The 24,507-nt window shown below is 45.1% G+C and overlaps 1 protein-coding gene across 1 annotated transcript in view; it reads left to right on the top strand.

The window, feature by feature from the left end:
* The window catches only part of LOC143796716 (nuclear pore complex protein Nup160-like), a 76,374-nt gene that overhangs the window by 11,613 nt on the left and 40,254 nt on the right, over positions 1 to 24,507 (top strand). The window contains exon 2 of the mRNA XM_077281043.1: positions 2,211 to 2,281. Within this exon, the coding sequence (XP_077137158.1) occupies positions 2,211 to 2,281 (71 nt within the window). The remainder of the gene's footprint in view (positions 1 to 2,210; positions 2,282 to 24,507) is intronic.

The following is a 24,507-nucleotide window of genomic DNA, read 5'->3' on the forward strand; positions in this document are numbered from 1 at the left end:
TATTGAACGATACCGACTTCTTCCTGTACCACTGCTTGAAGAAGTTGTCTTCCAGAAACTGGCAGTAGGTCTGGGAGTTGAGCTTCACTCCATCCTCAACCTGAAAAGGTCCCACAAGTTCATCTTTGATGATACCAGCCCATACCAGTACCCCACCTCCACCTTGCTGGCATCTGAGTCGGAGTGGAGCTCTCTGCCCTTTACTGATCCAGCCTCTGGCCCATCTTGACGTTTTATCTTATGTTTCTTGTTCAGACTTCCTTACCTTGGCCATGTCCCTGAGTAGCGCACACCTTGTGCTTTTTGTTACTCCAGTTACATTGCAGCTCTGACATATGGAAAAACTGGTGGCAAATGTCATCTTGGCAGCTTCACGCTTGATTTTCCTCAATTCATTGGCAGTTATTTTGCGCCTTTTTTGCCCAACACGCTTCTTGCGACCCTGTTGGCTATTTGCGATGAAACGCTTGATTGCCAAACTTTTGAAGCGTGATCACCGGACAATTTCAAGACTGCTGCATCCCTCTGTAAGATATCTCACAATTTTGGACTTTTCAGAGCCCGTCAAATCTCTCTTCTGATCCATTTTGCAAAAGGAAAGGAAGTTGCCTAATAATTAAGCACACCTTATATAGGGTTTTGATGTCATTAGACAAAACCGCTCCTCATGACAGAGATGCACATCACCTGATTTACTTAATTGGTAGTTGGCTCTCAAGCCTGAACAGATTGGAGTAGGACAACATGTATAAAAAGTATCATGTGATCAAAATACAACTTACCCAATAATTCTGCACACAGTGTACTGCAGAGGAAGAGCTAATCTTTTTTGTGTTTACTTAGTGTCCTCCTAGTGGCAGCAGCATAACACCCATCGTCCTGTGTCCCCTAGTAAGGTGAAGGAGAAAGTACACCTCCCAGAGACTAATCTGTTAGCGCCCTCTTAGTATAACCATCACAAGCTAACATCTTCGCAACAGAGATATGTTTTAAAATTGTGAAGGTGAGATTCTAAGACAATTAGATTTACTGCAGTTTCCCCATCTACGGAACCATTATTATATTTCATGTACTTACCTGCTTGCAATTTCTGTATAACGAAGCTGTAACTTCTCTTGAAGATTTTGCTATGGTTTAAAAATATGACAAGTTAATGAGGGTCAATTTCTGAACACTCCCTGAGGCTGTGTGCACACGTTGCGGATTTGCTGTGGATCCGCAGCATTTTATTTTACTGTGCAGAAACGCTGCAGATCTGCAAAATGATTTACAGTACAATGTAAATCAATGATAAAAAAAATGATGGTGCGGAAAATTCGGCGCAGAAACGCTGCGGATTAAAAGAAGGAGTATGTCACTTTTTTGTGTGAATCTGCAGCGGTTTTGTACCCATTCCATTATAGAAATCCACAGGGGTAAAAAACAAATGAAATAAGCACAAAATCCACAGCAAATCCGCACAAAAAAAAAAGCATCAAATCCGCACCTGCGTTTTCTGCCATGAGATGCAGAATCCGCACAAGAAATTCCATAGGCAAATCAGCAACATATGCACATAGTCTTAAAGAAACAGGTCATAAAGAATTAGTCAAATGACACAAGGGAGAACATGTAATAGTGGCAGCAAGCACACAGCAGATGCACACGGTCCAATGGTGACAGTGTGGGGGATGGGTGATTGCCACATCGTAGGAGGTTAAACTGCAGGAATGTACAGAGAAAAACCCTGCCTAAATAGCATCACAATGACTACATCTATACAAATAACCTGCATGGGGAAAAATTACTGAAAGTTTACAGTTTTCGATTTACTCCCTACCAAGCACAACAGTTGGGGAGATAACTGTGACCTTTACAGAAACGCCCCTTCAATCTGGAAGCAAAAGGAATATGATCAGCCATGTAGTAAGATGCTTGTGTGCACACTGCAGCAAAGGACTAATCGAAGTCTCACAGAGAGCTAGAGCACTCAGAAGCAGTGACAACTGGTGTTTCTACAACACACAGGCATCCATATTACTGCCTTTTACACCAAGTACAAAAACAGGCTCTGGCGCAGGTGTACTTTATCTATCCTGTTGAGGGCAGAGCAAAGTACTACAGTGCGCAGGGAAAGGTGAGAGAGGCCCAGCGCCTGCGCACTGCAGTACTTTGCGCTGCCCTCAACAGGGCAAAGTACGTCTGCGCCCGAGCCGCAGTGTGAATACAAGAAGAGGACGTCATCGTAAGAAGACAGGAGGCCCCGGATCGTGACGCCCATCGGATCGGACCACCCGCCCAGGTGAGTATAATCTAGCCTCTTTTTCTCATCTTTCAGGATACATCGGGGCTTATCTACAGCATTACAGAATGCATTACAGAATGCTGTAGATAAGCTCCTGATGCCGGTGGCCGCAGCTTATAGGCGAATTTTGGGGTGACAGATTCCCTTTAAGTGACAGAACTAGAATCACCAAATTTGACAGACATGATTATTTTAAATCTACACAAACTACAACATTTTTTTACATCAAAGTTTCCTAGTAGGTGATAGTCACTCTTTAAGAGGTCACCTGTAAGCAACAGAGTACAAAAAAAGTTTTTCCTTTTTTACTATACATGTCCTCCAAACATGGACTAGTTAAAAAAAATCCAACTCATCCCCCACAAGGAAGGCTTATATGGCTGCCATACACACACGACTGGTAGAGCTCAAGGTGGACAGTTTGGGGGGCATCTTCCTGTCCTAGGGGGTGACGTGCCGGGTATCTGGTGGTAGCAGACGCTGCTTTATGGCCAGATTACAGCAGACAGAAAACTACCTACTAAAATGCCAAAATCTGCCCCCACCCGAGGTCTGCAAACCAGGAAAAGCAGCAGAAGAAGATTAATACAACAGAAAAAAGCCATGGAGAACAAAGTTTAATAGGCTAAAAAATAGAGAAGACTTCGTAAAAAAAAGTGATGGCTCCTGGAAGCAGGGGAGGAGAAACGACACCCTGGAACAGCGAGTACATGGCTGGCCAGCATTAGTGTGACACAGGCCCACACAGCGCGAGCGGCCAACCAGCAGCACCAACACCCGCCGGGCTGTACATACCCCAGAAGCCCAGTTCCTCAGCCGCTGGATGAATCTGGTGGCAGTAGCCATGTTACCCGTCAAGGGCAGAAAGCAGAACTTCGGTATACGGGGAAAGATTAGACTGAGAGAGACAACTGACCTTCACAAGAGGGCGCGTTGTACTATCTACCGTTAGTCTTCCGCTACAAAGCAATATGGTCTCCTTAAAGATGGTGGCATGTTACAAGTACAATCTGCGTGTGCGCCAAGCAGGAGAAGCCGTCAGCTGTCGGCATCGTGGGACGCCTGCGCGCACCTGGCGCATGCGCAGTAGCTAGGGCTACTGCACGCCGGTGTTCTGAAAATTGTCGGCATGTCGTAGATAGTAGGGATGGGCGAGGCTACGGAGTCACGTGCCGCAAACTGACCAATCACGGCCAAGCAACAGCTGAAGATGCAGGGTGGAGAGAAGAGGAGCTCTGGGCGGGGCTCTGGGCGGCAACATGCCTGAAAATTTCAGGGACGGGCGTGATTATGGCACCTGGGGGCCTGGTTAAAACCACAATAGTGAGGGAGGGGGCGTGTCAAAGGGAGGGGGGCGTTACTATGCTCAGAAATTTCAGGGCGTCTTCATTTCTGCAAAGGGGGGTGATTAAAGCAGCGGGGAGTGACTACATGCCGAGAAGGGGAGTGTATCCATGCCCAGCAATTTCACCAGAGGGACGATGCTGAAGTTGGTTTCTTATTCGTTCAGTTTCTTATTCGGCTATTTTTTATTTTCTGTTTTTTTTCAGGTTTTTCAATAAAAATAAACCATTGTAAGTATATAATATTATGCGGTCATGTGCCCTCTTGTGAATACACTTAAAAACAGATAAAAATATTAGAAGGCTGGCACAAAAATGGGCATCAAAGTGGGCACTGAGGTATGGTATTAAAGGTGTTAAATGGCTTTGTGCCACTGATCTGACACCTGACTTGCATACCTTGTGATGCCACACATCAAGTTCCTGTCAATCCAGCCTGGCACAAATGGGTTCTGGGCATCAGAACTGGCATCAAAGTGGGCAGAGAACCAATTTTCACACATGCGAATAAGTAACAGCTATTTTTAAGGGGTTAAATGCCTTTGTGCTACTTATTAAACACCTGATTTACATACCTACTGATGCCCCACATGAAATCCATGTCACTCCAGCCTGGCACAAATGGGTTCTGGGCATCAAAACTGGCATCAAATGGGGCAAATCGCCCATTTTCACTGATTTGAATAAGTAACAGCTATTTTTAAGGGGTTAAATGCCTTTGTGCCACTGATCTAACACCTGATTTACATACCTACTGATGCCCCACATGAAATCCAAGTCAATCCAGCCTGGCACAAATGGGTTCTGGGCATCAGAACTGGCATCAAAGGGGGCAAATAGCCCATTTTCACAGATTTGAATAAGTAACAGCTATTTTTAAGGGGTTAAATGCCTTTGTGCTACTTATTAAACACCTGATTTACATACCTACTGATGCCCCACATGAAATCCATGTCACTCCAGCCTGGCACAAATGGGTTCTGGGCATCAAAACTGGCATCAAATGGGGCAAATCGCCCATTTTCACTGATTTGAATAAGTAACAGCTATTTTTAAGGGGTTAAATGCCTTTGTGCCACTGATCTAACACCTGATTTACATACCTACTGATGCCCCACATGAAATCCAAGTCAATCCAGCCTGGCACAAATGGGTTCTGGGCATCAGAACTGGCATCAAAGGGGGCAAATAGCCCATTTTCACAGATTTGAATAAGTAACAGCTATTTTTAAGGGGTTAAATAGCTTTGTGCCACTGATCTAACACCTGATTTACATACCTACTGATGCCCCACATGAAATCCAAGTTACTGCAGCCTGGCACAAATCGGTTCGGGGCATCAAAACTGGCATCAAAGTGGGCAAATCGCCCATTTTCACAGATTTGAATAAGTAACTGATGTTTTTAAGGGGTTAATTGCCTTTGGGCCACTGATCTGACACTTAAAATACACAGAAAGTGATGCCCTGCATCAAACCCAGGTCCCTTCAGCCTGGCCCAAATGGGTTTTGGGCACCAGAATTGGCATCAAAGTCGGCAAACAGCCCATTTTCACAGATTTGAATAAGCAACTGGTGTTTTCAAGGGGTTAAATGACTTTGGGCCACTGATCTGACACTTAAAATACACAGACAGTGATGCCCTGCATCAAACCCAGGTCCCTTCAGCCTGGCCCAAATGGGTACTGGGCATCAGAACTGGCATCAAAGTGGGCAAACAGCCCATTTTCACATATTTGAATAAGTAAGTGATTTTTTAAGAGGTTAAATGACTTTGGGCCACTGATCTGACACCATTATTACATGCATTTTGATGCCCTGCATGAAATTCATGTCACTTTAGCTTTTCCCAAATGGGTTCTGGCCGTGAGAATTGGCATCAAAGTTGGCATTGATTTTAATGATTTGAATAAGTAACTGAATTTTAAGGGGTTAAATGACCTTGGCCACTGATCTCACACCACTATGACATACACAGGCTGGAGACACACTAGCGATTTAAAAATTGGTCCTATTTATTGCAGGAAAGTCTGACGAGTGCAATGCAAGTGTCATGTGAGTGTCAGGCGTTTTTTGTGCGAGTACAATCTGACTTCTCACACCTAACACCCGATCTACATCCGACTGCAGTGCGATTTTAACATGAGATTTTACATACAGAAATGTTATTAATCATTTACACATAGTTTTAAAACGTAATATTCTTCAAAATGTATATACCGTATATATTCTAGAAAGATAGATTAAAAGCCGGCAAATGATCAGCCACGTACATTTTAATCAGAGTGACAGGTTAGATTACGATAGAATAGAGATATACACATAGAATAAATGTGTGGTGTGTGTGTGTGTGTATACATATATACAGTATATATATACTGTATATATATATATATATATATATATATATATATATATAACGCTGATAGCGTCACTCTGTCCAAAGCCTTTATAGACTGCGCAAGCGCGACGCGTCTGCACAGTCTGGATCCCACAGTGTGACGCATCCGGGGAGGAGGATTGTGGCCCAGGAGATCGCGGTATGAGTAAGCACTGAACGCATACCGCTATCTCCAACGGAGAAGCAGAGACGCACCAGGAGGGTGAGTATGAAGGGGGAGGGTGAGCCATGCTATATTCACCTGTCCCCGTTCCACCGCCGGGTCTTCCGCATCCTCTGGCTGTGACGTTCAGGTCATAGGGCGCGATGACGTGGTCAGTGCGCGCCCCCTGCCTCAACAGTCACAGCCAGAGGACACGGATGACAGAGTGGCGCGCGGCGGTGGAACAGAGACAGGTGAATATCGCAAGTGCCGGGTGTGACGGGGCATGCGACAGAGCAGGAAGAGACACCACGCCAGTAATCAATCCAATAAAATTTATCGGAACAGGGAACTGGGACAACACAAATCAAAGTAATTCTGCAGCGTCCGTAATTAGTCTACAATGAGTCCACACAAAGGGAGCAGATCCGGGGGCGCCACCTGGCAATCCGAAGCCAGGCAAAAGAAAAATAATCCTGGGATGGGTTTACTGGATCCAGCAGATGAGGGACACAACACCATTCCACGTGGCAGCTTTTAATCCTCCACACACGGGCACCAGGATCTCGCCTCAGCATACGATCCCAGCCCTTCGCAAGTCACCACACAATTGAATCAGCCAACACATGAGTCTATTGTTCTGTGTCCTGGGATCCATCCCTCCATGAGGGAAAGCTCCCCCTTCTGGTTGTTGACTCAAGCCTGATTACATAGCAGTCCAGGGACACAGGCCGGGGGAGGGACACGCTGTTACACCGGGGGCCTTAGCCAGCGGCGACTCCAGCACCTGACCCCCATAGTGCGCTGGTGTTCCCGCCTGCTTAGGCACTCGGCGCCCAGCGACGAGAGGTGAGTCTGTCATTTTTTTTTTTTAAATCGCAGCATCAGCATACGGGGCATATTATGCTATGGAGCATCTTATGGGGGCCATCAACGATGGGAGCAGCACATGACAGAATGGGGGCGCAGAATGGGTGCAGCACATTACAGAATGGGGCGCAGGATGGGAGCAGCACATGACAGAATGGGGGCACAGGATGGGAGCAGCACATGACAGGATGGGGCGCAGGATGAAAGCAGCACATGACAGGATGGGGGCGCAGGATGGGAGCAGCACATGACAGGATGAGGGCACAGGAAAAGAGTAGCACATGACAAGATGGAGGCGCACAAAACAGGATGAGGGCACAGGATGGGGCTGCACATGACAGGAAGGGGGCGCAGGATGGGAGCAGCGTATGACAGGATGGGGGTGCAAGATGGTAGCAGCACATGACAAGATTAGGGGGCAGGATGGAAGAGGCGCATACCAGGATGGAGACCATATACCAATACAAATGCTCGCCACCCGGGCGTAGAACAGGTTCAATAGCTAGTGGGTGTGTGTATATATATATATATATAACGCCAAGAAGACCAAAAACGAACGGCACTGTCTGTGAAACGAGGTTATCCAAAAATTTCGGGTTCAGGTATTAATGAATAATAGTCCTAGCATCAGCCATGCATCAAGATCATAGGTGCTCTTCTGAAAATACACGAAAATCCATGACCATATGCAAGAAGAAAGAGAAGGCACTCACCGATCTAAAATTCCCAACTTTATTTCATCTTCATGTTAACAAAATACTGACCCGTGGAAGCGCAAGCACAAACGGCCGTCGTCTATCCCTGCTCACAAGAACTCCGCTCCTCACTCCCCCGGCCATGGAATTTTTTTAACATTAAGATGAAATAAAGTTGGGAAATTTAGATCGGTGAGTGCCTTCTCTTTCTTCTTGCATATGGTTATATATATATATATATATATATATATATATATACACTGTATATATATAGTCTTTATATTGCAGAGAGAGATACATAGAAGAATAGCCGGTAATTCATTTGTCAGCCTCTCTAAAATCACTGCTGGAGCCGACAGGATAGAAGACATGGTTTACATACACTAAGTAGATGCAGAATAGTTAGATATGTACTGTATATGTCAGTGATCAATACAATTAGTATAGTGTGTGTGCAAATTAGAGGACATGTATGTAATTAATAAAAGATTATTTTGGGGGGAAAAAATGTTGCGGGCTCCCGCATAATTTTCCAATCCAGAGAGGGAAAGCCAGCGACTGGAGGCCAATGTTTATAGCCTAAGAAGGGGTTAATACCCATGGATCTCCCCAGGCTATGAATATGAGCCCACAGCTGTATTTTTAGTGTTTACTGGCTATTAAAATAGGGTAGCCCCCAAAAATGACATGGGGTACCCTTATAATTAAATTCCAGAAAAAGCTATGCAGACAGCTGCGGGCTGATATTCATAGCCTAGGAAGGGGCCATGGATATTGACCCCTCATGGCTACAAACACTAGCTCTCAGCCTCCCCAGAAATGTCACATTTTTAAGATTCACCAATTTCAGCACTTAGCCTCTCTCTTCCCGCTGCCCTGTATCGGTGGTATATGGGGTAATAGTTTGGGGGTTGATGTGACCTTTATATTGTAAGGTCACATCAAGCCCGGCTTAGTAATGGAGAAGTGTCAAGAAGACACCTATCCATTGCTAATCCTATAGTTGTTACAGGTTCAATAAAGACGCAGCCAGGATAAAGTCTTTTAATGAAATAAAACACTAAACACAGTTTTTCATCCTTATTATCCAGCTAATACATACAACGCCCTTGTTCTCCTGTAATTAAAAAAAAACAAAAACAAAAACCCAACAATATACCATACCTGTCAGTCGTTCTGTCCCACGCAGTAATCAATATCTGGGGAAAATACAGTTTGCAACTAGGAGCGGTGCTGAAATGCAACCGCCATGGCTGCAAACTACTGGGGAATGAGGAGATGCTGCCAGTGCAGCTACAGAGACTAGTGCTGATGTCACATAGTCTGCCCTCCCTTCCGGCTTGAACTGCAATGAACTCTGCAGCGTGGGAAAATGAACTGGCATTTTCCCACGCTCCAGAGTTCAGCGCGGGTCAGGCAAGCAGGGAGGGTAGACGCAGTGACTTCACCGCTAGTCACTGAGGCTGCGCTGGCAGCATCTCCTCATTCCCCAGTAGTTTGCAGCTGGGCTGGTAGCATCTTAGTACAGTCCTGGTTGCAAACTGTATTTTCCCCAGATATGGATTACTGCGTGGGACAGAACAACGGACAGGTATATTGTTGTTTTTTTTTTTTTTTTATTCATTACAGGAGATCTATAGGATTAGTAATGGATAGCTGTCTTATTGACACCTCTCCATTACTAAGCCGGGCTTGATGTGACCTTACAATTCAAAGGTCACATCAACCACCCAACTATTACCCCATTGCCACCGCTACAGGGCAGTGGGAAGAGAGAGGCTAAGTGCCATAATTGCCATAAATCATGCAGCTGCGTCAACAAAAACTAAATCTCTGAGCAGTCACAAATACTCGGAGATTTCCCGAGCAACAAGTATATTCGCTCATCACTATTAACTACCTGCAAAAAACACTTGATGAACTTTCGATAGTAGTTTGCAAACCCCAAGAAGCGTTGCAAATAGTGATGAGCGAGTATACTCGTTGCTCGGGCTTTCCCGAGCACGCTCGGGTGGTCTCCCGAGTATTTGTGACTGCTCAGAGATTTAGTTTTTGTTGATGCAGCTGCATAATGTATGGCTGCTAGCCAGCCTGAGTACATGTGGGGGTTGCCTGTTTGCCAGGGAATCCCCACATGTAATCAAGCTGTCTAGTAGCTGTAAATCATGCAGCTGCGGCAAGGAAAACTAAATCTCTGATCAGACATAAATACTTGGAGACCACCCGAGTGTGCTCGGGAAAACCCAAGTAACGAGTATACTCGCTCATCACTAGTTGCAAACCCTTCAAGTCACGGGGCTGAACCCAATCACTAATAGCCTGCACCTTCTTGGGATCCATGTGAAACCCCTCATTGGAAACAATCAAACCCAAAAATGATAACTCCTGTACAAAAAATTAACATTTCAAATTTTGAAAAAAGTAGTTTTTCCCTGAGTCTATGAAGGACAGTACGCAAATAGTGAAAATGGGTTTCACTGTCAGGGGAGTAAACCAAGATGTCGTCAAGGTAAATAATCGCAAAGTGACCGATCAGATCAGCAAACACAATATTAATAAAATTTTGAAAAATGGCCAGGGGTGTTTGTTAGCCCGAAGGACGTAAAAAGATTCTCAAAAAGAACTTCTCACGTGAGAAACGCCGTCTTCCACTCGTCTCCCTCTCAAACACTTATCCAATTATAGGCTCCCCACAAATCCAACTTTGAAAATCATTTGGCCCCAGACAACTGGTTACACAAGTCAGGAATGAGAGGAAGTGGGTAAGTGTTTCTCACAGTGATTTTGTTGAGTTCCCGAAAGTCGAGGCAAGGACTCAAACCACCATCTTTTTTCTTTACAAAGAAAAAGCCAGCTGCCATAGGAGAAACATAAGGGCGGATATGCCCCTTACGAAGACTCTCGGCAATATACTCCTTCATGGCCAGCCGCTCAGGACAAGACAGATTAAATTGATGGCACAATTAAAAGATGGATGTGGCGGTAGAACCTCAGCCTCGCTTTCAGAGAACACGTCTTCAAAGACCTTCAGATACTCCGGAATAGCTTCCAGACCGACAGACAACACAGATACACACTTCAAGGACTTAGATAAGGACCATTGAACAATTTCCTCAGTAACCCAGTTAATAACAGGGTTTTGATGCTGTAACCAAGGCATTCCCGACACCAACCCACTATATTTGCCCACTTTGATGCTAATTCTGGTGCCCAGAACCCATTTGGGCTAGGCTGGAGGGACCTGGGTTTGATGCAGGGCATCGCTATTTGTGTATTTTAAGTGTCAGATCAGTGGCCCAAAGGCATTTAACCCCTTAAAAACATCAGTTACTTATTCAAATCTGTGAAAATGGGCTGTTTGCCCCATTTGATGCCAGTTCTGATGCCCAGAACCCATTTGTGCCAGGCTGGAGTGACATGGATTTCATGTGGGGCATCATTAGGTATGTTAATCAGGTGTTAAATCAGTGGCACAAAGGCATTTAACCTCTCAAAAATAGCTGTTACTTATTCAAATCTGTGAAAATGGGCGATTTGACCATTTTGATGCCAGTTCTGATGCCCAGAACCCATTTGTGCCAGGCTGGAGTGACATGTATTTCATGTGGGGCATCAGTAGGTATGTAAATCAGGTGTTAGATCAGTGCACAAAGCTATTTAACCCCTTAAAAATAGCTGTTACTTATTCAAATCTGTGAAAATGGGCGATTTGCCCCATTTGATGCCAGTTTTGATGCCCAGAACCCATTTGTGCCAGGCTGGAGTGACATGGATTTCATGTGGGGCATCAGTAGGTATGTAAATCAGGTGTTAGATCAGTGGCACAAAGGCATTTAACCCCTTAAAAATAGCTGTTACTTATTCAAATCAGTGAAAATGGGCGATTTGCCCCATTTGATGCCAGTTTTGATGCCCAGAACCCATTTGTGCCAGGCTGGAGTGACATGGATTTCATGTGGGGCATCAGTAGGTATGTAAATCAGGTGTTTAATAAGTAGCACAAAGGCATTTAACCCCTTAAAAATAGCTGTTACTTATTCGCATGTGTGAAAATTGGTTCTCTGCCCACTTTGATGCCAGTTCTGATGCCCAGAACCCATTTGTGCCAGGCTGGATTGACAGGAACTTGATGTGTGGCATCACAAGGTATGCAAGTCAGGTGTCAGATCAGTGGCACAAAGCCATTTAACACCTTTAATACCATACCTCAGTGCCCACTTTGATGCCCATTTTTGTGCCAGCCTTCTAATATTTTTATCTGTTTTTAAGTGTATTCACAAGAGGGCACATGACCGCATAATATTATATACTTACAATGGTTTATTTTTATTGAAAAACCTGAAAAAAAACAGAAAATAAAAAATAGCCGAATAAGAAACTGAACGAATAAGAAACCAACTTCAGCATCGTCCCTCTGGTGAAATTGCTGGGCATGGATACACTCCCCTTCTCGGCATGTAGTCACTCCCCGCTGCTTTAATCACCCCCCTTTGCAGAAATGAAGACGCCCTGAAATTTCTGAGCATAGTAACGCCCCCCTCCCTTTGTCACGCCCCCTCCCTCACTATTGTGGTTTTAACCAGGCCCCCAGGTGCCATAATCACGCCCGTCCCTGAAATTTTCAGGCATGTTGCCGCCCAGAGCCCCGCCCAGAGCTCCTCTTCTCTCCACCCTGCATCTTCAGCTGTTGCTTGGCCGTGATTGGTCAGTTTGCGGCACGTGACTCCGTAGCCTCGCCCATCCCTACTATCTACGACATGCCGACAATTTTCAGAACACCGCCCGAGGCTGTAAAAGCTGGTGGGCGGGTGCTCTCCCAGCGAAACACGCCCCAAGCCCCTTCTCCCGCCTTCTCGTTTTGGCGGCATGCATAGACAGCGGACACTGCTACCGGTATTAACCCTTTAGGGGGGGTAACACTGCTACCGGTATTAACCCTTTAGGGGGGGGGGGTAACACTGCTACCGGTATTAACCCTTTAGGGGGGTGCCAACACTGCTACCGGTATTAACCCTTTAGGGAGGTGCAAACACTGCTACCGGTATTAACCCTTTGGGGGGGGAGAGGGCGCGGGGGGGGGGCTCAGAGAGGGGGGCAGGGCGTGGGGGGGTCAGACTGCGAGCACTGCTACCGGTATTAACCTTTTACGAGGCTGAAGTTGGTTTCTTATTCGTTCAGTTTCTTAGTCGGCAATTTTTTCTTTTCTGTTTTTATAGGTTTAACAACAAAAAATAATCATCACAATAATAAAACACAATGCATTGAGGAGCCCTGATGTGAATACGCTTAAGGCTACTTTCACACACAGCGTATTTGCTGCGTATTTTTACGCGCGCGTATTTTGCTGCTGCTTTACCTGCGTTTTTTTACGCAGGCAAAAAACGCAGCTGCTTTCACACACTGCGTTTTTTGCTGCGTTTTTTGCAGCTGCGTTTTTTTCAACATTGTGTACTGAAAATAAAGTTTGAAAAAAAAAAAGGGGAAAAAATCCAAGTCACTAAAGGACCTGGTCCCTCTGCCGACTGGGAAATAGCCGACTCTGTGTGAGAAAGCTAAATCCCAGTGCACATAGGGACCTGGGCCTTTAGCCGACTGGGATTTAGCGTTCTCTATACTGAGCCGGCTATTTCCAAGTCGGCAGAGGGACCAGGTCCATTTGGACAATAATTATAGTATTGACCCCTTCATAACGCATGATGCACTTACGTCATATATCATAAAAATATCAGAAAAAAAAAAATCACTTTTGCTCCATTTAAAAAAATAAATTTGGAATTGACGTGATCAGAAAGGTCTGACCAATCAAAATGTAAAATAATTTGATAAGTAAACGGCATAACGAGAAAAAAACTAGAAACGCCATAATTACGTTTTTTTTGGTCGCAGCAACATTGCAATAAAATGAAATAAGAGGTGATCAAAACATGGTATCCGCGCCAAAATGGTATCAAAAAAGAACGTCCTGCCAAAATAAAAAAAAAATCCCAATGGCGATGTGGATGGAAAAATAAGTTATGGGAAGGAAATGAAAAAAAAAACAAACAAAAAAAAAAAAACGGAAAATCACCCGAGGGTTAAAACACTCCTAGGTGCATGGAAAAAATCTGTGGTTGTGTGATCTACAAAAATGATCACCAGTAAATAAAACGGGACGCGGATGAGATTGGCGCAGAATATTGTACACACTGGGATTAAGGGGAAAATTCGTGTGTATAATTGTCACATATAAATAAATGTGTAATCAGATGTCATATCTAGTCTGCGGCTCAATATTACTGCAAAAAATCACATGACAGTATTCATATCTATCTATATACAATGAGGGTCCTTCTATCTACTGGGATTTAGCATTCTTATATAGAGCAGGCTAAATCCAAGTCACTAAAGGACCTGGTCCCTCTGCCGACTGGGAAATAGCCCACTCTGTGTGAGAAAGCTAAATCCCAGTGCACAGAAGGACCTGGGCCTTTAGCCGACTGGGATTTAGCTTTCTCACACAGAGCAGGCTATTTCCCAGTCGGCAGAGGGACCAGGTCCTTTAGCCGACTTGGATTTAGCCACAACCATGCTGCTTCACTGGGGGGCGGGGGCTTCCCTCTTCCTGTCCGACGTCACGTCCGGTCCTGGGTGTCAACCCCTCCGTACAAAGACGCCGACACCCAGGACAAAGGCGCTGTGTGTGGACGGTAAATATGGGGCCCTATGGGGATACGCAGACACGCCGCTGCGTAAAGAATTGACATGTCAATTCTTTTTACGCCGGCGTGTTTGCAGACAAAAGCGCCGCGTTTTTTTGCGGTGTGTCTGAACGGCAAAGTGAATTTCTCATTCACTTTGCCGGCAGACGAAAATGACAATGCGCATTTTTGAAAAGCGCCCGCAAAATAGCGCTCAAAAATGCGCTATGTCTGAAAGGAGCCTTAAAACGGCTACAAAAACAAACTGGTACAAAAATGGGCATCAAAGTGGGCAACAAAGAGCGCTGAAGAAAGGGTTAAATGCCTTTGGGCCACTGATCTCACACTGCAGACATATAGAACAAGGCGCCCCACATCCAAACCAGTTATTTCCAGCCTGGCCCAAATGGGTTCTGGGCATCTGAACTGGCATCAAAGTGGGCAGACAGTCAATTTTCACAGATTTGAATAAGTAACTGATGTTTTTAAGGGGTTAAATGCCTTTGGGCCACTGATACAACACTTAAAATTCACAAACAGTGATGCCCTGCATCAAACCCGGGTCCCTTCAGCCTGGCCCAAATGGGTTCTTGGCACCAGAACTGGCATCAACGTGGGCAAACAGCCAATTTTCACAGATTTGAATAAGTAACTGATGTTTTTAAGGGGTTAAATGCCTTTGGGCCACTGATACGACACTTAAAATTCACAGACAGTGATGCCCTGCATCAAACCCAGATCCCTTCAGCCTGGCCCAAATGGGTTCTGGGCACCAGAACTGGCATCAAAGTGGGCAAACAGCCCATTTTCACGGATTTGAATAAGTAACTGATGTTTTTAAGGGGTTAAATGCCTTTGGGCCACTGATACGACACTTAAAATACACAGACAGTAATGCCCTGCATCAAACCAAGGTTCCTCCTGCCTGGCCCAAATGGGTTCTGGGCACCAGAATTGGCATCAAACTGGGCAAACAGCCTATTTCCACAGATTTGAATAAGTAACTGATGTTTTTAAGGGGTTAAATGTCTTTGGGCCACTGATACCACAGTGCATACATATAGATCAGGGAGCCCCACATCAAAAACAGTTCTCTTCAGCCTGGCCCAAATGGATTCTGGGCATCAGAACTGGCATCAAAATGGGCAAACACCCCATTTTCGCAGACTTGAATAAGTAACTGATGTTTTTAAGGGGTTAAATGCCTTTGGGCCACTGATACGACACTTAAAATACACAGAAAGTGATGCCCTGCATCAAACCAAGGTCCCTCCTGCCTGGCCCAAGTGCGTTCTGGGCACCAGAATTGGCATCAAACTGGGCAAAAGCTCATTTTGGCAGATTTGAATAAGTAACTGATGTTTTTAAGGGGTTAAATGCCTTTGGGCCACTGATACGACACATAAAATACACCGAAAGTGATGCCCTGCATCAAACCAAGGTTCCTCCTGCCTGGCCCAAATGCGTTCTGAGCACCAGAATTGGCATCAAACTGGGCAAACAGCCTATTTCCACAGATTTGAACAAGTGATGTTTTTAAGGGGTTAAATGTCTTTGGGCCACTGATACCACAGTGCATACATATAGAACAGGGAGCCCCACATCAAAAATAGTTCTCTTCAGCCTGGCCCAAATGGGTTCTGGGCATCAGAACTGGCATCAAATTGGGCAAACAGCCCATTTTCGCAGATTTGAATAAGTAACTGATGTTTTTAAGGGGTTAAATACCTTTGGGCCACTGATACGACACTTAAAATACACAGAAAGTGATGCCCTGCATCAAACCCAAGTCCCTTTAGCCTGGCCCAAATGGGTTCTGGGCACCAGAACTGGCATCAAAGTGGGCAAACAGCCCATTTTCACAGATTTGAATAAGTAACATGTTTTTAAGGGGTTAAATGTCTTTGGGCCACTGATATGAAACTTAAAATACACAGATATTGATGCCCTGCATCAAACCCAGGTCCTTTCAGCCTGGCCCAAATGGGTTCTGGGCACCAGAACTGGCATCAACGTGGGCAAACAGCCCATTTTCACAGATTTGAATAAGTAACTGATGTTTTTAAGGGGTTAAATGCCTTTGGGCCACTGATACAACACTTAAAATTCACAGACAGTGATGCCCTGCATCAAACCCAGATCCCTTCACCCTGGCCCAAATGGGTTCTGGGCACCAGAACTGGCATCAAAGTGGGCAAACAGCCCATTTTCACGGATTTGAATAAGCAACTGATGTTTTTAAGGAGTTAAATGCCTTTGGGCCACTGATACGACACCTAAAATACACAGAAAGTGATGCCCTGCATCAAACCAAGGTTCCTCCTGCCTGGCCCAAATGCGTTCTGAGCACCAGAATTGGCATCAAACTGGGCAAACAGCCTATTTCCACAGATTTGAACAAGTGATGTTTTTAAGGGGTTAAATGTCTTTGGGCCACTGATACCACAGTGCATACATATAGAACAGGGAGCCCCACATCAAAAACAGTTCTCTTCAGCCTGGCCCAAATGGGTTCTGGGCATCAGAACTGGCATCAAATTGGGCAAACAGCCCATTTTCGCAGATTTGAATAAGTAACTGAAGTTGTTAAGAGGTTAAATGCCTTTGGGCCACTGATACGACACTTAAAATTCACAGACAGTGATGCCCTGCATCAAACCCAGATCACTTCAGCCTGGCCCAAATGGGTTCTGGGCACCAGAACTGGCATCAAAGTGGGCAAACAGCCCATTTTCACAGATTTGAATAAGTAACTGATGTTTTTAAGGGGTTAAATGCCTTTGGGCCACTGATACGACACTTAAAATTCACAGACAGTGATGCCCTGCATCAAACCCAGATCCCTTCAGCCAGGCCCAAATGGGTTCTGGGCACCAGAACTGGCATCAAAGTGGGAAAACAGCCCATTTTCACAGATTTGAATAAGTAACTGATGTTTTTAAGGGGTTAAATGCCTTTGGGCCACTGATACAACACTTAAAATTCACAGACAGTGATGCCCTGCATCACACCCAGGTCCCTCCAGTTTGGCCCAAATGCGTTCTGGGCACCAGAATTGGCATCAAACTGGGCAAATAGCCAATTCTCGCAGATTTGAATAAGTATCTGATGTGTTTAAGGGGCTAAATGCCTTTGGGCCACTGATTTGACACTTAAAATACATAGATATTGATGCCCTGCATCAAACCCAGGTCCCTCCAGCCTCGCCCAAATGGGTTCTGGGCTCCAGAATTAGCATCAAAGTGGGCAAATAGTGGGTTGGTTTTGGGAATGCTTTGGTTACAGCATCAAAACCCTGCTATTAACTGGGTTACTGAGGAAATTGTTCAATGGTCCTTATCTAAGTCCTTGAAGTCTGTATCTGTGTTGTCTGTCGGTCTGGAAGGTATTCCGGAGTACCTGAAGGTCTTTGAAGACGTGTTCTCTGAAAGCGAGACTGAGGTTCTACCGCCACATCCATCTTTTAATTGTGCCATCAATTTAATTCCTGGGGCTAAATTGCCCAAGGCCCGTTTGTTTAATCTGTCTTGTCCTGAGCGGCTGGCCATGAAGGAGTATATTGCCGAGAGTCTTCGTAAGGGTCATATCCGCCCTTATGTTTCTCCTGTGGCAGCTGGCTTTTTCTTTGTAAAGAAAAAAGATGGTGGTTTGAGTCCTTGCCTCGACTTTCGGGAACTCAACAAAATCACTGTGAGAAACACTTACCCACTTCCTCTCATTCCTGACTTGTGTAACCAATTGTCTGGGGCCAAATGATTTTCAAAGTTGGATTTGTGGGGAGCCTATAATTGGATAAATTTTCGAGAGGGAGACGAGTGGAAGACGGCATTTCTCACGTGAGAAGTTCTTTTTGAGAATCTGTTTATGTCCTTCGGGCTAACAAACACCCCTGGCCATTTTTCAAAATTTTATTAATGTTGTGTTTGCTGATATGATCTGTCGCTTTGCGGTTATTTACCTTGACGACATCTTGGTTTACTCCCCTGACAGTGAAACCCATTTGCACTAGTTGTGTACTGTCCTTCATAGACTCTGGGAAAAACTACTTTTTTCAAAATTTGAAATGTTAATTTTTTGTACAGGAGTTATCATTTTTCGGTTTGATTGTTTCCAATGAGGGGTTTCGCATGGATCCCAAGAAGGTGCAGGCTATTAGTGATTGGGTTCAGCCCGTGACTTGAAGGGTTTGCAACTAGTGATGAGCGAGTATTCTCGTTACTTGGGTTTTCCCGAGCACACTCGGGTGGTCTCCAAGTATTTATGACTGATCAGAGATTTAGTTTTCCTTGCCGCAGCTGCAAGATTTACAGCTACTAGACAGCTTGATTACATGTGGGGATTCCCTAGCAACCAGGCTACCCCCACATGTACTCAGGCTGGCTAGCAGCCATACATTATGCAGCTGCATCAACAAAAACTAAATCTCTGAGCAGTCACAAATACTCGGGAGACCACCCGAGCGTGCTCGGGAAAGCCCGAGCAACGAGTATACTCGCTCATCACTATTTGCAGTGCTTCTTGGGGTTTGCAAACTACCGTATATACTCGAGTATAAGCCGACCCGAGTATAAGCCGACCCCCCTAATTTTGCCACAAAAAACTGGGAAAACTTATTGACTCGAGTATAAGCCTAGGGTGGGAAATGCAGCAGCTACCAGTGAATTTCAAAATTAAAAATAGATGCTCCATACCGTTCATTATGGCCCCATAGATGCTCCATAGAAAGCTGTGCCATATATAATGCTCTGCACCGTTCATTATGGCCCCATAGATGCTCCATATAAAGCTGTACCACATATAATGCTCTGCACCGTTCATTATGGCCCCATAGATGCTCCACATAAAGCTGTGCCATATAGAATGCTCTGCACCGTTCATTATGGACCCATAGATGCTCCACATAAAGCTGCCCCATATACAATGCTCTGCACCGTTCATTATGGCCCCATGGATGCTCCATAGAAAGCTGTGCCATATACAATGCTCTGCACCGTTGATTATTGCCCCATAGATGCTCCATAGAAAGCTGTGCCATATACAATGCTCTGCACCGTTCATTATGGCCCCATAGATGCTCCATAGAAAGCTGTGCCATATATAATGCTCTGCACCGTTCATTATGGCCCCATAGATACTCCATATAAAGCTGTGCAATATATAATGCTGCTGCTGCAATAAAAAACAACAACGACATACTCACCTCTCTTGCTGCCCGCAGCTCCTCAGCGTCCCGTCTCGGCATCTCTCCGCACTGACTGTTCAGGCAGAGGGCGGCGTGCACACTAGTACGTCATCGCGCCCTCTGACCTGAACAGTCAGAGCAAGAGGACGGGAAGACGGAGCGGCGCCCGGCGTGTGGAAAGTGGACAGGTAACTATGACATACTTACCTGCTCCCGCCGTCCCTGGCTCCTTATCCCGGACAGCTGGTCTCCGGGTGCCTCAGCCTCTTCCTCTGTCAGCGGTCACCGTTACCGCTCATTAGAGAAATGAATATGCGGCTCCATCCCTATGGCAGTGGAGTCCATATTCATAACTTTAATGAGCGGTACCATGTGACCGCTGAACAGGGGAAGAGCTGCGGCACCCGAAGACCGTGGGACGGGCAGGGGGAGCGCCAGGAGCGCCGGGACTAGGTGAGTATGCGACAGTCCTCTCTCCCCCTCACCCGCCGACCCCACCGCCGACCGTGACTCGAGTATAAGCCGAAAGGGGCACATTCAGCCCAAAAATTTGGGCTGAAAATCTCGGCTTATACTCGAGTATATACGGTACTATCGAAAGTTCATCAAGTGTTTTTTGCAGGTAGTTAATAGTGATGAGCGAATACACTTGTTGCTCGGGAAATCTCCGAGTATTTGTGACTGCTCAGAGATTTAGTTTTTGTTGACGCAGCTGCATGATTTATGGCAATTATGGCACTTAGCCTCTCTCTTCCCACTGCCCTGTAGCGGTGGCAATGGGGTAATAGTTGGGTGGTTGATGTGACCTTTGAATTGTAAGGTCACATCAAGCCCGGCTTAGTAATGGAGAGGCGTCAATAAGACAGCTATCCATTAATAATCCTATAGTTGTTAGAGGTTCAATAAAGACACAGCCAGAATAAAGTCTTTTAATTAAATAAAACAATAAACACAGTTTGCCATCTTTATTATTCAGCTAATCCATGAGACACCCTCGATCTCCTGTAATGAATAAAAAAAAAAAAACAACAACCATACCTGTCCATCGTTCTGTCCCACACAGTAATCCATATCTGGGGAAAATACAGTTTGCAACCAGGACTGTGCTAAGATGCTACCAGCCCAGCTGCAAACTAATGGGGAATGAGGAGATGCTGCCAGCGCAGCCTCAGTGACTAGCGGTGAAGTCACTGAGTCTACTCTCCCTGCTGGCCTGACCCGCGCTGAACTCTGGAGCGTGGGAAAATGCCAGTTCATTTTCCCACGCTGCACAGTTCATTGCAGTTCAGGCTGGCAGGGAGGGCAGACTCAGTGACGTCACCGCTAGTCACTGAGGCTGCGCTGGCAGCATCTCCTCATTCCCCAGTAGTTTGCAGCCATGGCGATCGCATTTCAGCACCGCTCCTAGTTGCAAACTGTATTTTCCCCAGATATGGATTACTGCGTGGGACAGAACGACTGACAGGTATGGTATATTGTTGGTTTTTTTTGTTTTGTTTTTTTTTAATTACAGGAGAACAAGGACGTTGTATGTATTAGCTGGATAATAAGGATGAAAAACTGTGTTTAGTGTTTTATTTCATTAAAAGACTTTATCCTGGCTGCGTCTTTATTGAACCTGTAACAACTATAGGATTAGCAATGGATAGGTGTCTTCTTGACACTTCTCCATTACTAAGCCGGGCTTGATGTGACCTTACAATATAAAGGTCACATCAACCCCCAAACTATTACCCCATATACCACTGATACAGGGCAGCGGGAGGAGAGAGGTTAAGTGCTGAAATTGGCGAATCTTAAAAATGCGATATTTCTGGGGAGGCTGAGAGCTAGTGTTTGTAGCCAGGAGGGGTCAATATCCATGGCCCCTTCCTAGGCTATGAATATCAGCCCGCAGCTGTCTGCATAGCCTTTTCTGGAATTTAATTATAAGGGTACCCCATGTCATTTTTGGGGGCCACCCTATTTTAATAGCCAGTAAACACTAAAAATACAGCTGTGGGCTCATATTCATAGCCTGGGGAGATCCATGGGTATTAACCCCTTCTTAGGCTATAAACATTGGTCTCCAGTCGCTGGCTTTCCCTCTCTGGATTGGAAATTTACACGGGAGCCCGCAACATTTTTTCCCCCCAAATAATCTTTTGTTAATTACATACTGTATTTTTCGCTTTATAAGACGCACCTGATTATAAGACGCACCTAGGTTTTAGAGGAGAAAAATAAGAAAAAAAATATTTTGAGCCAAATACTGTGCAAAAAACTTTAATTAAATAGCAAAATATTATTTTAACATAGTAGACTCAACAGCAGTCAACAGCAGCATTGTGGGTAACATGTAAGAACAGTCCCATGTACCGTAAGTAACGACAAAAGCCATGTTCTGGCTAACAAGTGAGGAGAAACTTTAATCCTCAGGCACCATAATGTTCTAGTCAGTGAATCCCAGGAATTCCTCATCACTGCTGTCAGAGTTTAGGAAGCTCAGGTCCACAGAGTCATTAGTGTCACTTTCATCACTGTCCTCATATAGCATACCATCTTCGGTGCCATCTAAGGCATTGCTAATCCCACATTTTTTGAATGAACGTATAACCGTTTCATCCTTTACTGATTGCCATGATGTCTTCACCCACTCACAAACTTGAGTGATAGTGGGCCTCTTCATGCGTCCAGTTGGTGTCAGGTCATGATTGCCAGCAGCCATCCATTTATTCCACTCTTCTCGCATGTAGACTTTAAACGGCTTGTTTATAGAAACATCGAGAGGTTGCAGCTGGCTGGTAAGCCCCCCTGGAATTACCGCAAGATGGGTTTTCTGTTCTTTAAACACTTTTTTTGTGTTTTCACTAATATGTGCCCTGAACTGGTCGAGCACTAACAGGGCTGTTTTTTTCAGAAGTCCTCCAGGACGTTTGGACCACACTTTATCAACCCACAATCTCATTCCATTCTCGTCCATCCATCCTTTCTCGTGAACGTGCACAACAACTCCTCGTGGGATAGCTTCTTTGGGCATTTTCTTTCTTTTAAAAATTAACATTGGTGGCAGTTTCGTGCCATCGGCACAGCAGGACAACACAACTGTGTAGTGGTTTTTTTCATGTCCTGCAGTTTTTACCGTTACGGTTTTTGAACCCTTTGCCTCAACAGTTCTGTTGGATGGCACGTCAAAGGTTAGAGGGACTTCATCCATATTCCCAATCTGGCCTAATTCATATCCATTTTTCTTTCTGCTGTCAATTACAAACTTGTGGAAAGACAGAATCTTAGCTTCATATTCTTGTGGCATTTTTTGCGCAATTCTTGTTTTGGTACGCATAGCAAGGCCACATCTCTTCATAAATCTGAAGCACCATGATGGTGATCCAGTGAATTCATTGATGCCTTTCTCAGCAGCAATCCGCTTGGCTTCGCATATGATCATTTTCGTTGAGACTGAAAGGCCATTATTTCTGTGGCCTATGATCCACTCTTTTACGTCCACATCTAGCTCTGGCCACTTTGCACCACGCCTACGAAGGCCAGATCTGCTTTTTCCCGCTTTTTGCAGCTCATCCTCCTGTTTCCTCCACTCTCTTATCATTTTTTCAGTTGGAGGCGGTCCGAAGTGTCTCTCTGCTGCTCTGTTCCCATGCTCTTCAGCGTATTTTATAACCTCCAGTTTAAAGGGAATTTTATATGCATGCCTTTTCTGCTTTGACATTCTTGAAAAATGTGCAATATGCAGCAGCCAACTGTACGGTATTTTTCTGCAACAAAATACAGTAGTGAAACAACTGTCAGCTCTGTCCTTCATAGTTATGGGGGCATTGCGATTGAGAGCATGAATGAATACGGTATTATTGCTGTATAAAAGACATGGGCTGCACATCCAAAAATCACAAGTTGATCTAGTGGTGTTAGGCAAAAATATACTGTATTCAGCTGAACAAGAAGTTTTTACTTTAACATTATGATCAGACTTATAAAGCCTACTGCCAAGTCACGGCAAATCTCAGTGTGCCAATAAAGTTAAATACCATACCGTAGCCTTAAATGTGTGGAGTAATGTGCCAACCACAGCGACAATGAACCAGCAGGGTGGGTACCTGGTGCCCCACCGCACCCATGCTGCAAGGCTAGAGGCTGTAAGAGGGGTTCCGCATATTTTTGCTCACTAAGGTTTGCCGTCATGTGCTAGCGGCTTCATATAGTCTAATCAGATTGTTAAACTAAGAACCTCATGTTCAGTTTCATTTTGCCTAGATCAACTTATGATTTTAGATGTGTAGCCCATGTCTTTTTCTACACCTATGATGAATGAAAAACATTGTTATGGGGGGGATCTGTGGTGATGCACTGTTATGGGGGATCTGCGGATGACACTATTATGGGGGATCTGTGGTGACGCACTGGTATGGGGAATCCGCAGGGTACACACTTATTGAGAGATCTGCGGATGACTCACTGTTATGGGGATCTGTGGTGACACACTTATGGGAATCAGCGGATGATACTGTTATGGGGATCTGTGGTGACACACTGTTATGGGGATCTGCGGATGACACACTGTTATGGGGGATCTGTGGTGACACACTTATGGGGATCTGCAGATGACACACTGTTATGGGGGATCTGCGGATGACACTTTTATGGGGATCTGTGGATGACGCATTGTTATGGGGATCTGCGGATGACACTATTATGGGGGATCTGTGGTGACGCACTGGTATGGGGAATCCGCAGGGTACACACTTATTGAGAGATCTGCGGATGACTCACTGTTATGGGGATCTGTGGTGACACACTTATGGGGATCTGCAGATGACACACTGTTATGGGGGATCTGCGGATGACACTTTTATGGGGATCTGTGGATGACGCACTGTTATGGGGGATCTGCAGATGACACACTATTATGGGGGATCTGTG

Source organism: Ranitomeya variabilis, chromosome 1 (assembly GCF_051348905.1).
Source record: "Ranitomeya variabilis isolate aRanVar5 chromosome 1, aRanVar5.hap1, whole genome shotgun sequence".
Classification (NCBI taxonomy): domain Eukaryota; kingdom Metazoa; phylum Chordata; class Amphibia; order Anura; family Dendrobatidae; genus Ranitomeya; species Ranitomeya variabilis.